A 25,025-nucleotide genomic window follows, 5' to 3' on the forward strand; every position below is an offset into this window, starting at 1 on the left:
TTCTGCTCTCCATGGCCTTCCGTACCTGGACTTCTTCCTGACTTGCTGCTCTTGAAAACTACCTCACCTCAGCACACTCTCCATCTCTTGGTTTATCCAGGGCTTCTGGTTTATGTATAAATTGATGTTTATTTTGAGAATGTTGTGCGCCTGATACCATGGGCCTGTGATGCTGCAGCAGGTTCATCTGTGCATATAACAATAAACTCGACTTTGACTTGATTTTCTAAATGTCTTGCAATTAGCTCCTTACTGATGCATTCCAGCAATTTCAAAGTGACAGATATTAGTCTATAATACATTGATTTCTTCCCCCCTTTAATTAAAAATAGTGTTTCATTTGTTGTTTTCTAAACCACTTGGACCTCTCGAGGATCCGGTAAAGTTTTGCTAGATTTTTGCCAATGCACCCATCCACTATCACTGTAATCTTTTAAGACTCCAAAGCGGCAGGTCCAGGAAATTGCTCTATTGGTTTGCTAACAGCGATTTTTCTGGTGTCTGGAGATAGTTTGAATTCCTCTCTCTTCAGAGTAGTCTACCATCACATCGACTCGCAGCACAGAATCAGGCGCTCCACTTTGCCTCTGCGTTCCGGCTGCGGGCAGAATGTTCCCCTCCTCTCGCGGAGCGGGCGGCGCGCCCTCTGGTGGCGGCTATGTGTATCCTTGGGTAGACCGGCCCTCTGGCGGCGTGCGTCTTTTCAGGGTAAGGATGCCCTCTGGCGGTGGGCGTGTGCATTGTCTAGCTACAGGCGCCCTCTGGCGGCGAGTATGTATATTTTCTAGGCCGATGCGCCCTCTGCTGGGCGACGGGAGTTAGTGATTCGCCGCCTGGGAGACCGCAGGACTCTGCCCGGCAAATGGCCACGTTTTTCGGGGAGGTTGTATCCGTCTTCTCCCGGGCGGTGGACGAGGAGGACGAAGATGAGGATGAGGAGATCAGAAATGAGTTGGCGGGGCGCAGGTGAGGTTAGACCGAGGCCCCGGCAAATGGGGCTCCGTGTGTCGGTACTGGGCCGCAGGAGGAGCCTGGAGGCCACCCTTGCTGTCGAATGGACCAGCAGCTGCTGGGATTTACTGGTTTGTCCGATGGACCGGTAGCTGTTGGTTTGCTGGGGTAGGTAGGCAGCAGGTGGGATTCATTGGTCTGTTGGGATGGACCAGCAGCTGCTGGGATTTCCTGGTCTCGCTGGATAGACCAGCAACTACTGGGATTTACAGGGCTGTTGGGATTGCTCTGGGATTTTGGGATTAACATCCATTGGGATTGTCGTGGGCCGGTTAGGATGGATTTGCCTATTGAGACTGGCCGGGAGTTGCTGGGATTTACTTGCCTATTAGGTACAGTTTCTGTTTTCTGGGAGTAACTAGTAACTAGATGCAGGATGCTGGGATTAACTCATGGTCTGCATGGATTGACCCAAACCAATTGAGTTGACTCACAAACTGTTGGAAATGCACTGCATCTGTTGGGATTAACTCATCTCTAAGAAATCATTCAGAGTTGTACGGTCATGTAGTCTGTGGGGATTACTTCCACTCTGCTGGGATTAATGGGTCTGTTGAGATGGCCTAGCCCTTCTGGATTTAACTCCTAGTTTATTAGAATGAACCAACCTGCTGGGATTATCTCCTGACCTGGAGGAATTTATGAGTGGTGGGCTGGAGGATGGATTGCTTCCAGGTTTGTTGAGATTTAATGACTGGTGGAGAAGACAGAAGGACCTACCTTTGTTTGGATTATTTGGTCTGTTGGAACTGTCCAAGGTCTAAGCCTGGTAGGATAGTGGATTCATGCTCCTCCAGACAGGGAAACTGCTAGAATATTGGCTTCAGGAAGCTTTGCCACCAGGACCAAGATAGTCTGCTCAGATAGAGGAGACTGCTGAAGCTCAAATCTGCAGCAGCTATCAAAACAAAATATCAACAATGCCTTCTCTTCCCCCACCCCAACAGATCTAATGTTAACTGTCCTGGTGAAGGGTGTCGGGTCTGAAACATGGAGTGTTTACTCTTTTCCATAGATGCTGCCTGCTGAGTGCCTCCAGCATTTTGTCTATGTTGCCTAATATCACCTGCATATGTCACGAAATTTGTTTTTATGGAGCAGCGCAATGAAATACATAATGAAATAACTGTAAATTACAGTAAATATGTATTCAAGTAAGTAAGTAGTGAAGAAAAGGTAATGAGGTAGTGTTCACGGGTTCAATGTCCATTCAAATGTCGGGTGTTAGAGGGGAAGAAGTTGTTGCTGAATCGGTGAGTGTGTCTTCAGGCTCTTGTACTTTCTCCTTGATGGTAGCAGTGAGAAGAGGGCATGGCCTGGGTGATGGATCCTGCCTCTGTGAGCATCTCTCCTTGATGCTCTGGATGCTGGGAAGGCTAGTCCCACGATGGAACTGACTGAGTTCACAACTTTCTGCTGCTTACTTTGATCCTGTGCAATAGTTCCCCCCCCCACCCCCCAATACCAAAGGGTTAGAATGCTCTCCATGGTACATCTATAGAAATTTGCGAGAGTCTTTGGTGACATACCAAGTCTCCTCAAACTGTTACTCTTAAGAAGAAGGCAACTCATGTGAGCAGCCCTGAGCTCTTGTTTCTTCTACTATGGTTGGGATTGATACTTCATTAGAAACATAGAAGATAGGCGCAGGAGTAGGACATTCGGCCCTTCCACCCTGCACCGCCATTCAGTACGATCATGGCTGATCATCCAACTCAGAACCCTGTACCTGCCTTCTCTCCTTACGCCCTGATCCCTTTAGGCACAAGGGCCTTATCTAACTCCGTCTTAAATATAGCCAATGAACTGGCCTCAACGGTTTCCTGTGGCAGAAAATTCCACAGATTCACCACTCTCTGTGTGAAGAAGTTTTTCCTCATCTTGGTCCTAGAAGGCTTCCCCTTTATCCTCAGACTGTGACCCCTCGTTCTGGACTTCCCCAACATTGGGAACAATCTTCCTGCATCTAGCCTGTCCAATCCCTTTAGAATTTTATATGTTTCAATCAGATCCCCCCTCAATCTTCTAAATTCCAACAAGTATAAGCCTAGTCGATCCAGTCTTTCTTCATATGAAAGCCCTGCCATCTCAGGAATCAATCTGGTAAACCTTCTTTGTACCCCCTCTATGGCAAGGATGTCTTTCCTCAGATTAGGGGACCAAAACTGCACACAATACTCCAGGTGTGGTCTCACCAAGGCCTTGTGTAACCTCAGTAGTACCTCCCTGCTCCTGTACTCGAATCCTCTCGCTATGAATGCCAGTATACCATTTGCCTTTTTCACCACCTGCTGTACCTGCATGCCCACTTTCAATGACTGGTGTGTAATGATACCCAGGTCTCGTTGCACCTTCCCTTTTCCTAATCGGCCACCATTCAGATAATAATCTGTTTTCCTGTTCTTGTCACCAAAGTGGATAACCTCACATTTATCCACATTAAATTGCATCTGCCATGAATTTGCCCACTCACCCAACCTATCCAAGTCACCCTGCATCCTCTTAGCATCCTCCTCACAGCAGTTTTGATCAACCTCTGATTCGTCTCCGTACACCCATTCTGGTCTGACAGGGATTAGCCTGTGTCTGCTATGATTAACCCAAGGTAGTTGGGTCTCTTTTTGTTTGTTAGGGTAAAATGTATGTTTTAGTTATACTGGGGTTTTATTGCGATTACCCGGAAGAGATTTGGATTGCACTTGGATCTGTTGAGAATGACCGTTGGGGATGGGTCGGCCGGGTAGTGCAGCGGTTAGGGCAATCGTTTTACAGCGCTGGTGATCACTGAGTGAGATTCATTTCCCACCGCTGTCTTGTACCTTCTCCCCGTGAGCGCGTGGTTTCCTCCCACAGCCCAAAGGTTAGGGTTAGTAGGTTGTGGGCATGCTTTGTTGGCACTGGAAGCGTGGTGCGCTTGTGGCTGCCTCCAGCACTTCCTCGGACTGTGTTGGTCGTTGGTGCAAATGACGCATTTCACTGATTCAGTGTGCAGGGTAAATCTGTTACCTTACAGCCGTTTCTCTGTGTTTTGTGGAATTACTCTGAATTTGTCCTGGTAACCCCAGGGTTACTGCTCTACTAATGAATTGGAGAGTTGTGAGACAGCAGGTTGGTCAGATTCCATTAATATGAAGAAAGTTAGACTCAATAAATCGATATCTGTAAGACCACAGACACAGGAACATATTTAGGTCATTTGCCCATCGAGTCAGCGCCGCCATTCCATCATGGCTGATTTATTATCCTTCCTAACCTCAATCTCCTGCCTTCCCCTTGTACCCTTTTGATGCCCTGACTAATCAAGAACTTAACAATTTTTGCTTTAAATATACCCAATGACTTGGCCTCCATAGCTGCCTATGGCAGTAAATTCCCCAGATTCATCATTCTCTGGCTAAAGAAATTCCTCCTCATCTTTGTTCTAAGTGGACATCCCCCTGTCCTGAGGCTGTGCTGCCTGGTCCTGGACTCCTCTACTATAGGAAGCATCCTCTCTATCCCAGCCGTTCAATATTCGATAGGTTTCATTGAGATGCCCTGCCCCCCTATTTTTCTGAACTCCAGTGAGTACAGATCCAGAATCGTCAAACACTACTCACACCCTTTCGTTCCTGGGATTACTCGTGTGAACTTCCTCTGGAATCTCTTAGGTAAGGGCCCAAAACTGCTTACAATACTTCACGAGTGGTCTGACCAGTGCTCTATAAAGCCTCAACACTATATCCTGAGTTTTATATTCTAGTCTCTCAAAATGAATGCTAACATTCACTTGCCTTCCTCATCTCCGACTCAACCTGCGAGTTAACCAGATTGGTCTCTGCCTTTCCTCACCCTGAGCTCGCTTTGAGTACTCTGCCCTGGAGACCTATGGTGGCCAAATCATTGAAGGTAGCCAGGTCTCTGGTCCCAGAGGGGACAGGTTATCTACGCGTCAGGCAGGAGAATGGAGCAGATTTCTGAGTCAGCCGTGTTAAATAGTGGAACAGGCTAGAGGGGGTTTCTGCCTATTCCGGCTGCTGCTGCTGTTGTTCCGCCTTGGTGAAACTTCCGAGGCGTGACATGACTGTTCTGTTCGTGCTTGGACTGTGAGCTTTTTCTGAAAGTGTGTCTTCCTCCTCAGAGGTATTTCCATCCAGTGGAGTCCGGAGAGCAGGATGTCGAGTGAAGACACGGCCAGCCGGAGTATCCCTTGCTCAACTTTTCTGGTTGCTGTTGGAGAGAATGCTGTTGGTGAGTAAGGACAGGGGCTGGGGTGGGGAGTTGTCGTTGCCCTGTAACTCCAGCCTTCATTCCATCTAAAGCCAAGCACAACACAGTGTCAGACAGCTGAAATACACAGCTAGGCAGGCAGGATCTGGCAGCCGAGAAGAGGAGCTGACATCGATGACCTTGCGTCAGAATTCGGGTTGTAAGTAGACCTGAAGCTCAGTTAAACAAGAAGGTGCTTTCCCGGCGTGTATGACGGATAAACTCTCCTCAGGCCTCCAGCTGGGATGGGTATCGAGCTTAACTGATGTTTCGATGACAAACTCTGCCATCCTCATCAGGGATTTTAGCGTCGGTTAAAATTAATACTTGTACCCGGCTGGAAGCCCAAGAAGAGTTTATTCATCAAGAACAGTTGTCTCCCATCAGCTATTGGGTTCTTGCACCAGAAGGTACGGTGGTGTAGTGGTTAGTGCATCGCTTTACAGTAGCCAACTGTGTAAGATAGGGGTTTGATTCCCACCGCTGTCTGCAAGGAGCTTGACGTTCTCTCTTTGACACGTGTGCATTTCCTTTGGGTGTTCCACTTTCATACCACAGTGCAAAGATGTACCTTGTGGTTAGTGAGTTACGGGCGTGCCATGCTGGATCCATAAGTGGCAACAATCCTCGCTGATTTGATTTGACGCAAAAGACGCATCTCACAGTACGTTTCAAGGTACAGATGTGACAAATAAAGTTTTCTTTTATCTTTTTCAACTTGACTACCTCATTATAGAAACACTACAACCACACTACACTACAATCGACTTTTGTTTTTGTTTTACTTGATTTAGATTTAATGTCCGTTAAGTATTATAATTGTACCTGTCTCTACCACTTCCTCTGGCAGCTCATTCTGTAAACCCACCTCCCTCTGTGTGAAAATGTTGTCCATCAGGTCCACCTTAAATCTGTCACCTCTCACCTTAAACTGATGCCCCCTGGTTTTAGATTCCCTGGCCCTGGGTTACGTTACCCTGCACCTTAACTACTCCCCTATTGACTTTACAGTACTGTGCAAAAGTCTCAGGCACAGTGGCCTCGGGAGCCTCAGACTTTTGCACAGCACTGTAACAATCGTACTTATTGCTGTTGCAAAAATAAAGTCTAATTTCATGATAAACTTGATACTGATATGGGTCACTGATGTGGATTGAGAGTGGGACGGGAGCAGAGAGAGGTGAATCATGTTTGAGAAAAGGGGAAGGGAGAGGGGAGGGAACGGGAAGCACCAGAGAGACATTCTGTAATAATCAATAATCCAATTGTTTGGAATGAAATGAGGGCTGGGTGTGTCTGCTCCCTCGCCACCTTCGCCCCCTGGCGCTCCTCCTCTGCCTCTTGTCCCACACCCTCGCCCCGGCACTCCTCTGCCTCCTGTCCCACACCCTCGCCCCTGGCGCTCCTCCTCTGCCTCCTGTCCCACACCCTCGCCCCTGGCACTCCTCTGCCTCCTGTCCCACACCCTCGCCCTGGCACTCCTCTGCCTCCTGTCCCACACCCTCGCCCCTGGCACTCCTCCTCTGCCTCCTGTCCCACACCCTCTCCCTGGCACTCCTCCTCTGCCTCCTGTCCCACACCCTCGGCCCTGGCACTCCTCTGCCTCCTGTCCCACACCCTCGCCCCTGGCACTCCTCCTCTGCCTCCTGTCCCACACCCTCGCCCTGGCACTCCTCCTCTGCCTCCTGTCCCACACCCTCGCCCTGGCACTCCTCCTCTGCCTCCTGTCCCACACCCTCGCCCTGGCACTCCTCTGCCTCCTGTCCCACACCCCTCCTGCCTCATTCCTAACATCCTTTGCTCCCGTCAGATTTACAGTCTTGCTGTCCACTCCATGTTGACAAATATAGTACAGTGCACAATCTTAGACACGCGAGCTATATATTGTGTGTGCCTAAGACATGCACAGTACTGTATGTCTAGACCTCTACAAGGTCACCGTCAGCCTCCTTCACTCTGGGATAAAGATCTGGCCTATCCAGAGTCACTTCTAGCTCAGTCAGCCAGACAGCATATGTGGACAGAGAGACAGAGTTAACATTTCAGATGAATGAACTTTCATTAGCAAAAGGAAAAGGTACAAAAGAACCCCGATTTAAGTTACAGCGAAAGGGGAGAGGTGGGGAAAACAAAGGGATTGTGATTAACAAGCATTGCTTGATGCCAGTGAGAGAGAGGGGTGAGGGCTTGTTAACCACAACTGATGTGTGTGGAGGAGGTGTAGACAGAAGAAAATGAATGAGAGATCTGATGGAACAAATAAAGCTGGAACAGAGATACAGAATTCAGCTGCTGAAAATCTGAAAGGAAGCGGATCTGGGAAATGCCCAACAGGTTGGGCAGCAGCTGTGAGGAGAGACTATCAGAATCAGGTTTAATTTCACTGGCATATGTTGTGAAATCTGTTCTTATGCAGTAGCAGTACATTGCAATAATGATTAAAAAAAAACTGAATTATAGTAGGTATATATACATTAAAAAAGTTAAATAGTGTGAAAAGAATAAAAAGTAGTGAGGTAGTTTTCATGAAAATTCAATGTCCACTCAGAAATCCAGTGGCAGAGGGGAAGAAGCTGTTCCTGAATTGTTGAGCGTGTGCCTTCAGTCTCCTGTACTGCCTCTCTGATGGTAACAGTGAGAAGAGGATGTGTCCTGGGTGATGGGGTTCCTTGATGATAGATCCTGTCTTTTCGAGGCACCGCTCCTTGCAGATATCCTGAATGCTGTGAAGTGGAGTTTAATGTTACAGGGCCAATGACTTTTTATAAGTACTGACCAGGTCTGATGGAAACTAGTTATCCAAACTCAGCGGTGAACCTTGAGGGCTGGTCAGAAGGGGAGATGCTGGTCACCAATCTCACACCAGGTTTCATGAAATCTGCAAGAAACCAAGAACAGAACTCAAAGTAGAAGTGGGACAGATAATCAAAGTACTGAGCAAATGGAACCTCAGAGACCGCAATATGGTGATTGGTCACTGGTGTCGTCGACAAACTTAAATATAGCATCAGAGTTGTGCTTAGCCTCATAGTTGTGAAGTGTAAATCGAATAGAGCGGGGCTAAGCACAACCTTGAGATGCACCTTTGCTGATGGAGATTGAGGAGAAGAAGATGTTGTCAATCCGAACTGACTGGGATCTGCAAGTGAGGAAATTGAGGATCTAAGGAGGTATTTAGGCCAAGGTCTTGAAGTTTATTGATTAGTTTCGAGGGGATGGTGGTATTGAATGCCGAGCTTTAGTCAATAAAGAGCATCCTGATCTATGCATCTTTGCTGTCCACGTGTTTCAGGGTTGAGTGAAGAGCCAATGAAATGGCACCTGCTGTGGACCTGTCGTGTAGGGAGGCAAATTGGAGCGGATCCCAGTTGCTTCTCAGACAGCAGTTGATAATGTTTCATCATCAACCTCTCAAAACACTTCATCACTGTGGATGTAGGTGCTACTGGTTGATAGTCATTGCGGCAGGTCACCACGTCCTTCATAGGCTCCGGTATAATGGAAACCTGCTTGAAGCAGGTGATACATCAGACTGCTGAAGTGAGAGGTTAATGATATTGGTGAACACTCCAGTTGGTTGACGAGCACAGGTCTTTAGTACTTGGCCAGGTACCCTATCTGGGCTAGATGCTTACAGTGGGTTCTCCCCCCTGAAAGTATGCTCTCATATTGGCCTTTGAAATTGAAATTACAGGGTCATCGGGGGCTGTGGAAGTTTGTGAAGGTTCCTCCATGTTTTGATGGCCAAGGTAAGCATGGAAGGACCATGAGCTCATCTGGCAGCAAAGCCCTTGTTGTCACCTATGTCACGTGGTTTCACTTTGTAAGAGATAATAGCAGCCAAGCCCAGCCACAACTGTTGAGCATCCTTCACTGACTCAAGTTTGGTCAGGAGTTGCTAAGGTCTTGATTTAATTTTTTTTAGCAACAGAGCCACCCCATCTCCTCTGCCTGCCTGCCTGTCCTTTCAATGTAGAAATGAGGGTTCCAGTGAATGAAATGAGCTAGTCCTATTTGCTATTAATTGGCCCGTATCCTCCTAAACATTAAAAAAAAACTCAGTTTTGGGAGAGAGCAATTGAAGAGGAACACTGCAGATGTGAAGTGCTTAAAGTTTAGAGAAATAGAGCACAGAAACAGGCCCTTTGGCCCGTCTAGTCTGTGCTGACCTCATATTCTGCCTAGTCTGATTGACCTGGACCATGAACTTTATATCTCTCTCTTCCATGTACTTATCCAAACTTCTCTTAAATGTATCCACGACTTCTCCCTGGCAGCTGGTTCCTCACTCTCGCCACCCTCTTGAGTGAAGAATTCCCCCTCAGGTACCTCTTGAACACTTCACCTTTCACCTATTCAGTTCCCTATAACTTGGGTCAATAAGACGCAGTCCCAATCTTGTAAATTTTCTCGGTACTCTTTCAATCTTACTGATATTTTTTCAATAGGTGGGTGACCAGAACTACACAGAATACTCCAAATTTGGTCTCACTGTCTTAAGCCTGATTTATACTTGTGCGTGCGGGCTACGCCGTAGGCCTGATTTATACTTCTGCGTAGCCCTACGCCATAGTGAGCGTGCGTTGTTGTGTCTGCGTCGCTCTGCAATTCACCGCCAAAACGCTAGTTGGCGGTGGGGTTTCTATGCCACTCTGTTGAGTTTCTTCACAAGAGATATGGACGAGGAGATGCATTTCAAACATTTTCGGATGTCGGCAGGTAGATTCGACGATTTGGTTCATCGTCTCCAACCATTTATTTCGCATCAGTGTACAGACATGGCGGAGAAAAGCAGCTGGAAATGCGTAGAAGGAAATGCGATTCTACCCAGCGGACCAATCACAGTTGTTGCGGTCTGCGTCGCCGGGATGTGTGAGTTACTGTTTTGGGGAGATGCACGTCACCCTATGGTGTAGGGTTCGCGGTACCTATGGCGTACATTTGACGCAGAAGTATAAATCAGGCTTTATACAACATCAACATAACATCCCAACTTTGGTACTCAAAACTCTGAAGGCCAGTGTGCATTTTCACCTTGTGAGCTCTTGTTGTGACCAGTGAAGACAAGTATCAAATATGTCTACTATATCACCCTTACTACATTTTGTAGTGCATCACCTCACTTTTCCAGATCAAACTCATCTGCCATTTCTCTGTCCAAATTTCCAGCTAATCAATATCTTGCTGTATCCTTTGACAACCACCTTCTTTATGTTAAATTCTAGCAATTTTTGTCATCTGAAGACCCGCTAATCAGACCATCTCCACTTCTATTCGAATCGTCCATGATGGATGTTGATCCTGAAGGAAAATCTAGGACAATGATTGTGAAATCAGGTTTATTTATCAAAGGGACATCGAAATATAAAGTGAAGTGGTCACCTACCTTCAGGAAAGCTGTAAATAAGGTTGAAAGAGTACAGAGAAAATTTACAAGGATGTTGTCGGGTCTGGAGGACCTGAGTTATATAGAAAGATTGATAGGTTAGGACTGTATTGCATAGAGCATAGAAGATTAGGAGGAGATTTGAGAGAGTTATACAAAATTATGAAAGGTATAGATAGGGGAAATGCAAGCAGGCTTTCTCCACTGACATTGGGTGAGACTACAACTAGAAGTCATGGGTTAAGGGTGAAAGGTGAAAGGCTTAAGAGGAATATGAGGGGAAACTTCTTTACTCAGAGGGTCATGAGAGTGTTTAACGAGCTGCCAGTGCAAGTTGGTCATGTGAGCTGGATTTCAACATTCAAGAGAGGTTAGGTAGGGGTATGGAGGGCTATGTTCCTAGTACAGCTCGATGGGAGAAGGCAGTTTAAATGGCTTGGCTTGGCTTGGGCTGAAGGGCCTCTTTATATGCTCTGTTTTTCTATGACTCTATGAGTATTTGCACTAACAGCCAGCCGAGCCTAGGGGAAAGCCTGCAGATGTCAGCACACATTCTGGCACCAGGCTCGACAGAACAACACAGAGTACAACGATAAGGCCCCAGTTCCGACTTGGCCCTAGTTCCTGTGCTTTATTTAAATTGACTGAGTTCTATTTCTGCACTTTATGCACACACCACATTCACTTTGAATTACACTTGTGTAAAAAGAAGAATTAAAAACGTTGTGGTCCACACAGGACTTGTGTCCCAGAGAGTCTGTTCGTCCAGGACCCGTAAAGTCCTGAGCCTGTTGGATTGCTGTAGTTTTACATTATTGACTGTGCACTCTTTGTGTTTATTTAATAGGGTTTCTGAACTCGTTTGTGCAGTGCAGTGGGAGTTGGGAGATCATCGGAGCTGTTAGATTATGGAATGAGCGAATTACGAGAAAAGACCCTGTGGATAAGCAGTTTCCATCAGATTCATCATGCCTTCTCTACCGACTGACGTCCAACCCAACAGTGAGTTGCCTTGTTGTTGAGTATAAGAAGGACGCCTCCCAGGCTTTCAGACCTAGGTTTCTACTCTGTCCTGAGACAGTGTCCTAGCTCTCTAATCTTAGAAAACGGCCTCTCAACCCCTACAGAATCCTTTATGGACTTAATAAATTGCTTTGAGTATCTGTCAGTCTGAGTAAATTTACTAGCAAGATTGAGTTTTGCAAAATATTGTAAATAGTGCGCCAGTTCATCTTTCACATGACAACCCAGGATCTGAGGCTGTGAAATACTACAGAATCGAGATCTGAAATAAAATGCTGAAATATTTAGCAGGTCAGGCAGCGTCTGGAGATGGAGGAGCTGTTGATGTTTGAGACTGATGATGTTCATTGGCGATATGAGACTGAATGTAGAAAACTAGCTCAAGGTGTGATGGGGTGTTGTGGACCATGACAATGAGACAGATGGAGAGCCATGAAGCCTTACAGCATGGAAGTAGGCCATTCGGCCCAATTCAGTCATGCTGACCCAAATGTTTACCGGAGCTAGTCCCATTTGCCTTATAGCCCTTTCCTATCCCGGTAACTGACCAAATGTCTTTTCAACCTTGTAATTTTACCCCCAGTCTATAGCTTCCAGAAACCAGCATAAGCACTGGCCTGATGGGCCACAAGGCTTGTGACAGACTTTAACTTTAACTATAACTTCCAATCGCAGCTTGAGCTGCACGGCCACCACCCACTGTGTGAAAGTTGTTGCCTGTCAGGACCCTTTTAAGTTTTTCCCTACTCACCTTAAACCTATGTTCTCCGGTTTTAGACTTCCCTACCCTGGGAAAAAGGCTGTGGCTGAAATAAGCCCCTCATGATTTTGTTCGGTGGTACAAACTGCGGGTGGGAAAGCTGGGATCCACAAGTGGCCCCATTTTGTTTGCCATTGGATTGTGCACTTTGCAGCAGATGATGAGTGTCACAGAGTCTTAGAGCATGGGCGCAGGCCCTTCAGCCCATCGTGCCTGCGACAGGCATCCATTTGGAATTAGAATTCACATCATCATAAACATCTGCTTTGATTGTAAATATCGCTGATTGTTAAATTAGATTTTGTACACCTTTAATTATGAAGGTTAATGCTCCCCAAGTGCTGGTGTAACTTTTTGCACCAACAACGGACACTGAGCTTTAAAACTACATCATTAGTAGTAAAGCAGAACATAAAATAAATAGTACAGCACGGTACAGGCCCCTTGGCTCCCTATGTTGTGCTTACCCTTTAACCTACTGCAAGATCAATCTAATCCTTTCCTCCCGCATTGCTCACCATTTTTCTTTCATCCACGTACTTATCTAAGAGTTTCTTAAATGTCCCTATACTCTTTAACAATATCCTTAAAATCGTGACCCTTGTATTAGCCATTGTTGGCCTGTGGAAAAAGTGTCTGGCCCTCCGCTCGATATACACCTCTCATCATCTTGTACGCATCTCACCCTCTCGCGTAGCTCTCTGTAACCTGTCCTCATAAGACATGCTCTCTAATCCAGGCAGCACCCTGGTAAATTTCTGCACCCTCTCCAAAGCTTTCACTTCCTTCCTATAATGAGGTGAACAGAACTGGACACAATACTCATTGGAAGTAGTGTAGAACACTCTTAATGCTGTAAATTATTCTGTAGCAATGCAGGTTATTTTCCTTTTAGTGTTGTGTTTGTTCATCACGTAGTCTGTTTCTGTAACTGCAGATTCTGACTTGCCATTGCAACTGCTATGTGGCTGAGGATCAGCTTTTCCAGTGGGCTGAGAAGGTAGGTGTTCTTCTGCTGCCTCTTCAGTTCAATCTGCTCTCTTGTTGTGGGTCCCGCATCTTATCTGTAGGCAAAGGCTTATTGGTTGAACCCCCATTTGCCCACAGAAAAGGAAGTGTTGGCGTTCAAAGATTACCGTAGTGGATTAGTAATCCTCATCGTTATGTTCCGTGTCGTATGACCATGATTGTTTTTGTCAAATTTTTTTACAGAAGTGGTTTGCCATTGCCTTTTTCTGCGCAGTGTCTTTACAAGATGGGTGACTCCAACCATTATCAATACTCTTCAGAGATTGTCTGGTGTCAGTGGTCGCATAACTAGGATGTGATATGGACCAACTGCTCATACGATCAGCCGCTACCTGCTCCTATGGTTTCACGTAACCATGATCAGGGTGCTAATCAGGTGCTACACCTCGACCTGTAGGCCAGTGGAGGGAAGGAGTGCCTTACACCTCCTTTGGCAGAGACGTATCTCCACCCTGCCACCTGTAGTAACCGTAGACCCAGGGGAAGTAGTCAGAAACCACCGTGAGCATCTGAGAACTTGAACACCACTTAAAAAAGGAAAGCAAGGGAGTTTGTGTTAGTAAAATCAACCACACAGAAATAGTGAGAAGTTGGGAGGTGCTAGGTGTTAAATGTGAAGGGCTGAAGAAGGAAACTGATCAGGGAGAACAGTGAACATGGAATAAAGGAAAGAAGGTTGTGTGGACACGCACGCATAGTCACACACTTGGCTGGGTGGTTTCGAGGTAATCAAATGGATCAAGCTCGCCAACCATTACAGGAGACCATGCTAATTGGTGCAAGAGGGTGCAGTCTTGTTGTTTGTTTTACCCATGTCTGTTACTCAGGGAAAGAAACATTTTTTCTTCTTATTACAGGTTTTCGAAAATGTCCAGAAAAGGAGCCTAAATGTCATAGTTCTGTCATGTTCATCTGTTACTGAATATAAATCATCCAAGTCCATTCCGAGCATCCCTGTACCATTTCTTCGAGCCCTGAAGACAAGAGCACTGCAGGAGACTCCCCACTGCCAGTTACTAGAACAGCCCAACGTCATCTCTGGGCTCCCAGCAGCAGGTATGGATTCAGTGGCAAGGGGGGATGGAAGTGGAATGATTGTTGAATATTTCTCTACATTTTTGTGTTTACGTTACTTGTATCTCCAGTGATCAAAAAAATTCTTTCTCATAGCATGCAAGACTGAAAAGACAGGACTGGAATTTTCTCGCTTCCAAGCTGTATTAAACTGATGGAGATGTTCCAGTTTTTGGCTGCAATTGCTTTCACTTTCTCTTCCACTGACATAACGTTTATATAATTAAACTGTTCATTGGGGCACAATGACGCCCTTCCCTGTATTGTGCATCTTTTTCTCAGTCTCACTGCTTTCAGTTCTGAATAAATTTCGATTGAACTGCCTTCTATTTATTTATTTAGATCATAAGACCATAGGTATAGGAGCCAAATTGGGCCATTTGGCCTATCAAGCCTGCTCTGCCATTTCATCGTGGCTGATCCATCTTTTAGCTAAGCCCCATTCTCCTGCCTTCTTCCCGTATCCCTTTATGCCCTGACCAATCAAGAATCTATCAATCTCTGCCTTAAATATACATAAAGACATGGCCTCCATAGCTGCCTGTGGCAAAGAATTCCACAGATTCACCACTCTCTGGCTAAAGAATTTCCTCCTCATCTCCATTCTGAAAGGATACCCCTCTATTCTGAGGCTGTGTCCTCTGGTCATAGACTGTCCCACCATACATCCTCTCCACATCCGCTCTATCAAGGCTTTTCACCATTGGATAGGTTTCAATGAGATCACCCCTCATTCTTTTGAATTCCAGTGAATACAGGCCCAGAGCCATCAACGCTCTTCAATGACAACCCAGTTTATTGATTGATTGAGATGTATTGTGGGATAGGCCCTTCTGGTCCTTTGAGCTGTGCCCACATTAATCCCCTGATTTAACTCTAGTCTAATCACACAACAATTTACAATGACCAATGAACCTACAGACCGGTACATTTTTGGACTGTGGGAGGAAACCAGAGCACCCAGAGGAAATTCAGGTGGTCATAGGGAGAACGCACAAACTCCTTGCAGATAGTGGCTGGACTTGAACCCAGGTAGCTGGCACTGTGTCTTAGTGCTAATCACTATGCCACCATGCCACCCCCCCCCACGCTTCCTTTGTGATCTTGAGTCCCACACTAGCCCATGAATCGCATTACCCTCATCACGCAGAGCACAATTGTGCATAAAGATCACCTTCTCTCTCAACTCATTTCTATCTTACTCTTTTGAAAAACCATACTTTTGGAAGAACCTCATCCTTGTCACATCTTCTACACTTGTATGGTGATAGAGCGGTGGCCTGATTTTAGCAATGAGGCTTGAACAGATTCTGAAATGTAATGTAAGAGCATGTGCCCTATTGTTGTTCAGTAACTTGATGTATGGGCGGTGAATGGCACTTTGAGTTGCTGACCAGCTAGCTTATGGCTGTGAGTAACTTTTGCCATGTGTGGCTTGATAGTCCCAATCCATTGCTGCAACTTAATACAGTTCTTAATGTATGAAAATTGTTCTGTTTTTCAGTGTTGTCTACTGTAGAAACCTATCCTTTCAACTTAGACCACAGACTAGGGGTTCCCAGCCTTGGGTCCATGGACCCCTCGATTATTGGTAAGGCTCCGTGGCAAAACAAAAGTTTGGGAACCCGGCCATAGACCGCAAGACAGAGGAGTAGATTTATGCCATTTGGCCCATTGAGTCTGTTCCACCATTCGATCATGGCTGATTTGAACTTGGATAAGCCAGTTACCCGATATCTGTTTTTTATCTTCATCTCTGTGATGGTGCTTAAATTCCTGCATTTATCCAGCAGCATCGTTGGTGGTCAGGAAGGTTAAACCTACATCCCGCTGCTCCTTCTGTAGTACTAACTGCATCTCTTCTATAGCGCTGACTGCATCTCTTCAAGTGGGCTGACCATGAGCACTTCCTCAGGGCTTGCTAAAATTGCCCCATAAATAATTTGTCTTTCTGAGCCATGGATGCGATTAAATGGGTAGCTGGTACAAAGAGTAAATCACATACTCAAGTATCAAAGATCAAATTGAAAGGATAGATTTCTGCAGGAGACAACACTGAATTTTAAAATGTTAAGAGTGGCCCCCTCCAGTAATTGTGGGTTCTCAGAATTACTTTAAAACTGTACACCTGAGATCCACAATATAATGGTGGCAGCCCACTCCTTTGTACAATTACTTCTGTAACCTCTCAATTGCTAGATAACGTAGGTAATAGATTGACTGAAAATTGACCTTTAGGACATGCTGTCCCGAGGCAAACTAATTTGAGTTCAAAATCAAGTACTGAGTACAGCCCATTGAAATGTGGATTGTTGGGGTTCCTGTGGATAGTTAAACTTGCTATTTTCATTTTAGATGTACTGCATGATAACATGCCTGCGCTGCCCAGTTACATCCATATGTCCAATTAACCTACTAACCCGTGTGCCTTTGGAATGTGGGAGGAAACCAGAGCGCCCACAGGAAACCCACACAGTCATGAGGAGAGCGTACAACTCTATGGACAGTGGTGGATTTGAACCTTGGTCACTGGCGCTATAACAGGGTCACGTTACGCTGACTGCAGTACCACTGTGCCGCCCCTATTTAGTCGTCTTTGGTTTTTTATTTCCCGTGTTTTCCCACACGAAGAGCAGTAGCTCATAGGATTTGGATTCACATTTCGACACCTCAGCCAAGCGGCGGCTGCTGTTGTATGATCCCAGTTACTGAACTGAGGCCATAAATGAGAATTTTGCTGACATCCTAAAGAAGGTGAACCAGATTAACTCTGACCAGAGTGGAGCACATGAGTGTTATATGTGGCTGGACTGCAATTTGGATGTTTGCTTTCTGAGAATTTGGGAGGGTTGGTGTGGAGAAATATCAAAAACTGAAAGGTGTGTTTTTTGTTCTTTGTTCCCAGTTCTGACCTACTGTCAGGCTCGAGAGATTCCTGCTGTACTCTACCATTGCTATAGTGATATTACAACATTAGATACTTTGACAATAGAAGCCTTTAAGCCAGTGCTTGCCTGTAGGAGCTTGAATACTTTGGTAAAGGTAAGGACAATTTATTCCTAATAGTTACATGGACATACAGTTGGTGTGGGTGTTGGTTTGTTATTGTCACATGTACATGATGAAGTGAAAAGCTTGTCTAGAAATGGTTCGTACAGATCAAATCATTACAGTACATTGAGCTTTGTGGTGTTTGTGCATTATGCCAAACCATGATAGGAAACGTACAGGAGGGTTTTTGAAACGGAAAAGCCGTTGCACTGGGGCAGTTCCACTCTCTTGACCTCCGTGGTACAAACAAGCATCACAAACTGGGGTCTTCTCTGGTTGCAGTGGATGACCATGATGTCTTCTGTGCCTTGTCATGCCCTTCACTCTCCATGGAGCATTGCATACCTCCTTCCTGGCCGTTGGGCCTCTCATCCGCCCCGGCTGCTAGAGCTGATTTAACATGCTGGGACAGTATGTCCCTAACTCACAGGGATATGCGATAGGATAAGATAAAACAATAATACAGAATAAAGTGTAAAAGCTACCAGAAAAAAAAAGTGCAATGCAGGTAAACAATAAAGTGCAAGATCAAAATGAGGTAGATTGTGAGGCCAGGAATCCATCTTATCCTACAACAAGTCCATTCAAAGCTGTGGGATAGAAGCTATCCTTGCGCTTGAGCTTTGTGGTTATGTTACTTCGTGCTGCTGAAGCGTACATCAAAGACTGTTAGGCAGGAAAGATAACATTTGTGTGTTAAGTTGTGTGCAAACTGCAAGCAAGTTATCTTGGCATTAGGTTTAAAGCAAGGGTCTAGTTGATAAAAGTAAGAGTTTGATATCGTTCTAGGAACTGGAATTTGAAATAAGAACTTAAAGCCTTTTAGTTCCACTTCTCTGCTTTCCTCATGTCTGTACTGCTGAAGGAGACTGTTAGAATCTGTGGTCAGTACCCTGCCAATACCTTGTCAAGTCAGTGTACTTTATGTGCCAGTTTACAAGGTATTCCAGCTGTTCTTCACAGTGGGTCCCATCACAGCCAGGACTCGTCGTGTACTTGTATACACTCTGCAGTCCAACATGGTCTGAATAACTCTTTCTACCCTGTGATTTCTAGTTAACAATTCACTTTTTTATTAGACTTGTAATCCAGAAACTGGCCTAAGATACTTTGTAGCTGGATTAACAAAATGGATACTGAGCTAAGGAAGTAAATTGGGTAGTGTGGGGTGATTATGAGGATGAAATTATGGTTTACAAATGTCATTATAAACCTACTTACTTATTAACTTGGGCCCTTAGCTCCTTAGTGAGGCATAGGCCATCGACAACTTTCTGTCCATCGTCCTCTGAAGTCGTTGGTACGGTTGGAATTCATCAGCACTTCTTCAATCCAGGGGATTGGCCTGCACATCTTTACTAGAGCCCTGTTTCCTCCTCTTATGGTGGGGACGTAGGGTTGGACTTTGAGAGGCATAATAAACCCAGATAGCAGAATAACCAGAGGTGGAACGAATGGGCTGAGCAGAATCAGGAATGGAGAAGTTGGTGAGGGGAATGGAGTGGGGGAAAGAGGATGGTAGATTGCAGCATAAGGAAAAGTTACCTGAGTAGGATCATGAGGCAGTGAGTGAATTGAGATGTCCAACCAGGATGGTACTGGAGCTTGGCAATTCTTTGTGAGATGGCTGCAGCAAATCGATTCATTACATCTATTAGAATTGTTCTGCTGTCCTGAATCTTAATCCTTAAACTCAATTTACCTCATTGCGGCCCTTGCACTTCATTTGTGCACCTGCACTGCACTTTCTTTGTAATTGCAGAATACTATATTCTGCATTCTCTTCTCTTTTCACTACCTCAGTGTAATTATATATGGTCAGATCTGATTGGATGACATGCAGACAAAAGCTTTTCACTGTATCTCAGTAGATATACAGTAACAATAATAACTCAATGTTTAAAGCGTTGGAGGCAGGAGACAGGGACAGTGAATGAGGACTGAATTGAAAAGCAAAAATTACAGATGCCGTGTGAAAACAGAAAAGCACTCACCAGGTCAGGCAGTATTAACGGAAAGATAAACCAAGCTGACGTTTCAACTCAAAGAGTCTTCATTGGAACTGGGACCATGAGAAGACAAGTTCGTCTTCATTTATAGTGAAGGTAGGAGAGGAATGGATAGGAAGAGGAAGATCTCCACATGAATCACCTGGGAAACTATGGCCTAATCTTATCAAGGATATCTCTAGGTGATTCTTTGTTCCTCACCATGGATACTGCCTGATCTGTGACGTTCCTCCAGCATTTTCACGATTCAAGGTGGTTTAAGCTCATTTCCATTGTACCAGTGTAAAAGAGAACAAAGTAATTGTTACTCCTGATCCAATGCAGCACAAAATAAACACACAGATTGATTGTATGTCCAGAAAGTGACACTAGACTCGGGAGTGTCTGTACATAAAGTGACCCTGAATCAGAATCAGGTTTAATATCACTGGCACGTGTCGTGAAATTTGTTGTTATGCAGCAGCAGTACGTTGGAATAAATAATAATAATTGTAAATTACAGTAAGAAGTGTCTGCGTTTTTATGAAGTTAAATAAGTAGTGAAAAAAGAGAAAAAAAAGTATTGAGGTAGCATTTATGGTTCAATGTCCCTTAAGAAATCTGATGGCAGAGGGGAAGAAGCTGTTCCCAAATCTTTTCCTCTGACAGGAAATGTTGCTCCTATTCATTCTCCCCCATCCTTAAATTTAATTTGTTTCCTCACATTCCTGTTTATGGTGAAGGGTTTTCAACCAGAACTTGTCACTCTGATTGATACAAGATGGCAGCCCGCATGGACGCAGCAGCCACTCCAGCTCCAACCAATGGTGAAAATTCTTGTCCTGTTTGTTTTCAATGACCAAAAAACACTAAAACATTAAAATCCTCAAGTCTCGCTTTCTAGTGAGCAGAATAATGAAGGTGTTGCGCAGTCATGGACTAACATGGGGAGCGGGCTCTTGCTTTGCGCCGTGGTCTACTACAGCTACTCAGGGAAGCGGCCTTTGGAAGCGGTACGCCTGAACACAGAAGTGCGGTAACCATGCTGGTATTAAAACGAGACTTAAAATGGACTCTGCAGGCCTGAGTTCCTGTCGATTCTACTTGAAAACCTCCAATCGCTGGAAAATAAACTGGATTACCTGCATCTGTCTGAACCAGTGGGAGGTGAGGGACTGTTGCACACTCGTCCTTACAGAAACATGGCTCCAGGACACTACTCCGGACTCAGCCCTCCAGCTCGAAGGACTAATCTCCTTTCAGACGGACAGAAATGCTGTGTCCTCTGGCAAGACCCATGAAGGAGGACTGTGCATCTAATCAATGAGAACTGGTGTGTGAACACCTCAGTAGTAACGAGGATACTGTTTTTAATGGAGAACTGCAGACCCTTCCTTCTACTTACTGAGGGAGCTCACTGCCATTGTGATTACTGCCGTTTAAATCTGCACCCTCCCCCCCCGTGTTGGTACTAGTGCTGAGGAAGTGCTGGAGGAGCTTTACAGTGTAATCTACTACCTCAAAGCCACTCTCCCCGATGGCATCTTCATTGTTGCTGGTGACTTCAATCATGCCAATTTAAAAACAGTCCTGCCAAAGTCCTACCAACATGTGAACTTCATAACCAGAGGAGAAAATATGTTAGCCCTGTGGAGACTACAGGGTATACCCTGGCCTCACCTTGGATTCTCAGACTGCATTTCCATTTTGCTAATCCCTTTTGCTAACCACTAGTTAAACAAGTCAAATCATTTCACAGCGAGATCAGGACCTGGTGCTACCACAGTGCTGCAGAATTGCTTCAAAAGCAGGGCAGGAGCATATTTGGGGAGGAGGCTACCTACGATCATTACGTCAAGGTTGATGAATATGTGGGATCGGTGACTGGCTACATAGGAAAATGCATTGAGGACGTTGCCATGATTAAACACTGTACTGCTAGGGCAAATCAGAAAAAAATTATTTGCACCATGATCTGGAGAAACGTCATTTCGTTTGCTTGTACAGAATATACAGTCAGGTGACAAACTTTAAACTTGAACTTCAGTGCAGTTGCTGCCTGACATGCTGAGTGTGTCTAGCACTATCTGTTTCCATGGGAGGACAGGAAATGTTGGCCATTTGAAACCTGTGGGATATAACAAAAATTCTGCAGCGAGACTAAATAAATAGCTGTGCGAAATGACAACAATTTCCTCTCTCTATTTCCCTTTCTCTCTCAACTCTACATTATATACACTTAGAGTATATTAAATACTGAAAAGGCCTAGATAGTGTGGGAGTGGAGAGGATATTATGTAGATAAGCCTACAAGAGGAGAGGCTGTACCTGATCCGGTATTGGGAAATGAACCTGGTCAGGTGTCAGATCTCTCAGCAGGAGAGCATTTTGGAGATAGTGATCATAATTCTATTCCTTTACAATAGCATTGGAGAGAGATAGGAACAGATAAGTTAGAAAAGCGTTTAATTGGAGTAAGGGGGATTATGAGGCTATCAGGCAGGAAATTGGAAGCTTAAATTGGAAACAGATGTTCTTAGGGAAAAGTACGGAAGAAATGTGGGAAATGTTCAGGGGATATTTGCGTGGAGTTTTGCATAGGTACGTTCCATTGAGACAGGGAAGTTATGGTAGGGTACAGGAACCGTGATGTACAAAGGCTGTAATAAATCTAGTCAAGAAGAAAAGAAAAGCTTACAAAAGGTTCAGAGAGCTAGGTAATGTTAGAGATCTAGAAGATTATAAGGCTAATAGGAAGGAGATTAAGGAAATTAGGAGAGCCAGAAGTGGCCATGGGAAGGCCTTGGCGGGCAGGATTAAGGAAAACCCCAAGGCATTCTACAAGTATGTGAAGAGCAAGAGGATAAAACGTGAAAGAATAGGACCAATCAAGTGTGACAGTGGGAAAGTATTTATGGAACCGGAGGAAATAGCAGAGGTACTTAATGAATACTTTACTTCAGTATTCACTGTGGAAAAGGATCTTGGTGATTATAGTGATGACTTGCAGCAGACTGAAGAGCTTGAGCATGTAGATATTAAGAAAGAGGATGTGCTGGAGCCTTTGGAAAGCATCAAATTGGATAAGTTGCCAGGACCGGATGAGATGTACCCCAGGCTACTGTGGGAGGTGAGGGAGGAGATTGCTGAGCCTCTGGCGATGATCTTTGCATCACCAATGGGGACGGAAGAGGTTCCGGAGGATTGGAGGGTTGCGGATGCTGTTCCTTTATTCAAGAAAGGGAGTAGAGATAGTCCAGGAAATTATAGACCTCAGTGGTTGGTAAGTTGATGGAGAAGATCCTGAGAGGCTGGATTTATGAACATTTGGAGAGGTATAATATGATTAGGAATAGTCAGCATGGCTTTGTCAAAGGCAGATTGTGCCTTACGAGCCTGATTGAATTTTTTGAAGACATGACTAAACACATTGATGAAGGAAGAGCAGTAGATGTAGTGTATATGGATTTCAGTAATGCATTTGACAAGGTACCCCATGCAAGGCTTATTGAGAAAGTAAGGGGGTATGGGATCCAAGGGGACATTGCTTTGTGGATCCAGAACTGGCTTGCCCACAGAAGGCAAAGAGTGGTTGTAGATGGGTCATATTCTGCATGGAGGTCGGTTACCAGTGGAGTGCCTCAGGGATCTGTTCTGGGACCTTTACTCTTCGTGATTTTTATAAGTGACCTGGATGAGGAAGTGGAGGGATGGGTTAGTAAGTTGGCTGATGACACAAAGGTTGGGGGTGTTGTGGATAGTGTGGAGGGCTGTCAGAGGTTACAGCGGGACATTGATAGGCTGAGAAGTGGCAGATAGAGTTCAACTTGGATAAGTGTGAAGTGGATAATTTTGGTAGGTCAAATATGATGGCAGAATATAGTATTAATGGTAAGACTCTTGGCACTGGGGAGGGTCAGAGGGATCTTGGGGTCCGAGTCCATAGGACGCTTAAAAGCAGCTGCGCAGGTTGACTCTGTGGTTAAGAAAGCATACGGTGTATTGGCCTTCATCAATCGTGGAATTGAATTTAGGAGCCGAGAGGTAATTTTGCAGATCCCACTTGGAGTACTGTTCTCAGTTCTGATCGCCTCACTACAGGAAGGATGTGGAAGCCATAGAAAGGGTGCAGAGGAGATTTACAAGAATGTTGCCTGGATTGGGGAGCATGCCTTATTGGAATAGGTTGAGTGAACTCGGCGTTTTCTCCTTGGAGCGACGGAGGAAGAGAGGTGACCTGATAAAGATGTATAAGATGATGAGAGGCATTGATCATGTGGGTAGTCAGAGGCTTTTTCCCAGGGCTGAAATGGTTGCCACAAGAGGACACAGATTTAAGCTGCTGGAGAGTAGGTACAGAGGAGATGTCAGGGGTAAGTTTTTTACTCAGAGAGTGATGAGTGCGTGGAATGGGCTGCCGGCAACGGTGGTGGAGGTGGATTCCATAGGGTCTTCTAAGAGACTTTTGGATAGGTACATGGAGCTTAGAAAAATAGAGGGCTATAGGTAAACCTAGTAATTTCTAAGGTAGGGACATGTTCGGCACAACTTTATGGGCCGAAGTGCCTGTATTGTCCTGTAGGTTTTCTGTGTTTCTATATTTCCTATAGTGGGGGTGTCTAGGACCGGGGGGGGGGGGGGGGACAGCCTCAGGATACAAGAACGTCTTATTAGAACAGAGATAAGGAGGAATTTCTTTAGCCACAGTGTGGTGAATCAGTGGAATTTATTGCCACATTGGCTCTGGAGGCCAAGTCATTGGGTATATTTAAAGCGGAGGTTGATAGGATCTTGATTAGTCTTGGTGTCAAAGATTATGGTGAGAAGGTAGGAGAATGAGTTGAGATGTATGATAAATCAGCCATGATGGAATGGACTGAGTGGACTAACTTTGCTCCTGTGTCTTTTTGCCTTATGTCTTTGATCTTCCAGCTCAGGAACCCTTGGAGGCTAAGAGCTATTGACATTTGACTAGTTTCTTTGCTTCCTTGCAGGATAATTCCCGAAGTGCGGAAATACTGAAACAGCTAGTAGATGCCAACAAGATCCAGAGCAACCTGTATACATGAAACTAACAATTTCTAACTAGTTTGTACATTAGCACTGGAGTGGATTCCAGAAGAACATTATTTGCTATCTGCTTGTGATGTTTTATTAAATATTGAAATAATAAACCATATTAGTTTTGTTCAACGGCGTCTTGAAGTATTTTGGAAAAAACTGATAATTACTGTACACACTCTCAATTTATTTCTTTAATTTTTATCTGTGGAGTTTTTTTTGTTTCTGATTGCAATTCGGACATTTCTAAGCTCTGAAATCATTTTGCTAAGTTTGTCTATAAATTGTTTAATTACTAAACTAGGCAGAAAAAAAGTTGCCTTCATGAGCACCACAGTAGCGTAGCGGCTAGCACAGTGCTATTACAGCTTGGGGCGTCGGAGTATGGAGTTCA

The 25,025-nt window shown here is 45.0% G+C and overlaps 1 protein-coding gene across 2 annotated transcripts; it reads left to right on the top strand.

Annotated features, from left to right (window-relative positions):
- Positions 1-805: 805 nt before the first annotated feature.
- psmg1 (proteasome (prosome, macropain) assembly chaperone 1) lies at positions 806-24,763 on the top strand. Of its 2 annotated transcripts, XM_072259977.1 has the most exons (7): positions 806-966; positions 5,132-5,241; positions 11,493-11,647; positions 13,366-13,428; positions 14,315-14,513; positions 17,437-17,573; positions 24,565-24,763. In XM_072259977.1, exons 1-7 carry the CDS (start codon positions 863-865, stop codon positions 24,637-24,639), a joined length of 843 nt encoding a protein of 280 aa, XP_072116078.1. In that variant the 5' UTR covers positions 806-862; the 3' UTR covers positions 24,640-24,763. The 2 variants fall into 2 exon arrangements, with proteins under 2 accessions (XP_072116078.1, XP_072116079.1); XM_072259978.1 differs by lacking the exon at positions 13,366-13,428.
- Positions 24,764-25,025: the final 262 nt, after the last annotated feature.

This window comes from Mobula birostris, chromosome 6 (genome assembly GCF_030028105.1).
Source record: "Mobula birostris isolate sMobBir1 chromosome 6, sMobBir1.hap1, whole genome shotgun sequence".
NCBI lineage: Eukaryota > Metazoa > Chordata > Chondrichthyes > Myliobatiformes > Myliobatidae > Mobula > Mobula birostris.

Excerpts from the sequence above, each read along its gene's own strand:
- psmg1 (XM_072259977.1), top strand. The coding sequence starts at position 863 with ATGGCCACGTTTTTCGGGGAGGTTGTATCCGTCTTCTCCCGGGCGGTG. Across the intron at positions 5,242-11,492 it reads TGTTGGAGAGAATGCTGTTG|GGTTTCTGAACTCGTTTGTG; the intron begins GTGAGTAAGGAC and ends TTTATTTAATAG. Across the intron at positions 13,429-14,314 it reads TTTTCCAGTGGGCTGAGAAG|GTTTTCGAAAATGTCCAGAA; the intron begins GTAGGTGTTCTT and ends TTCTTATTACAG.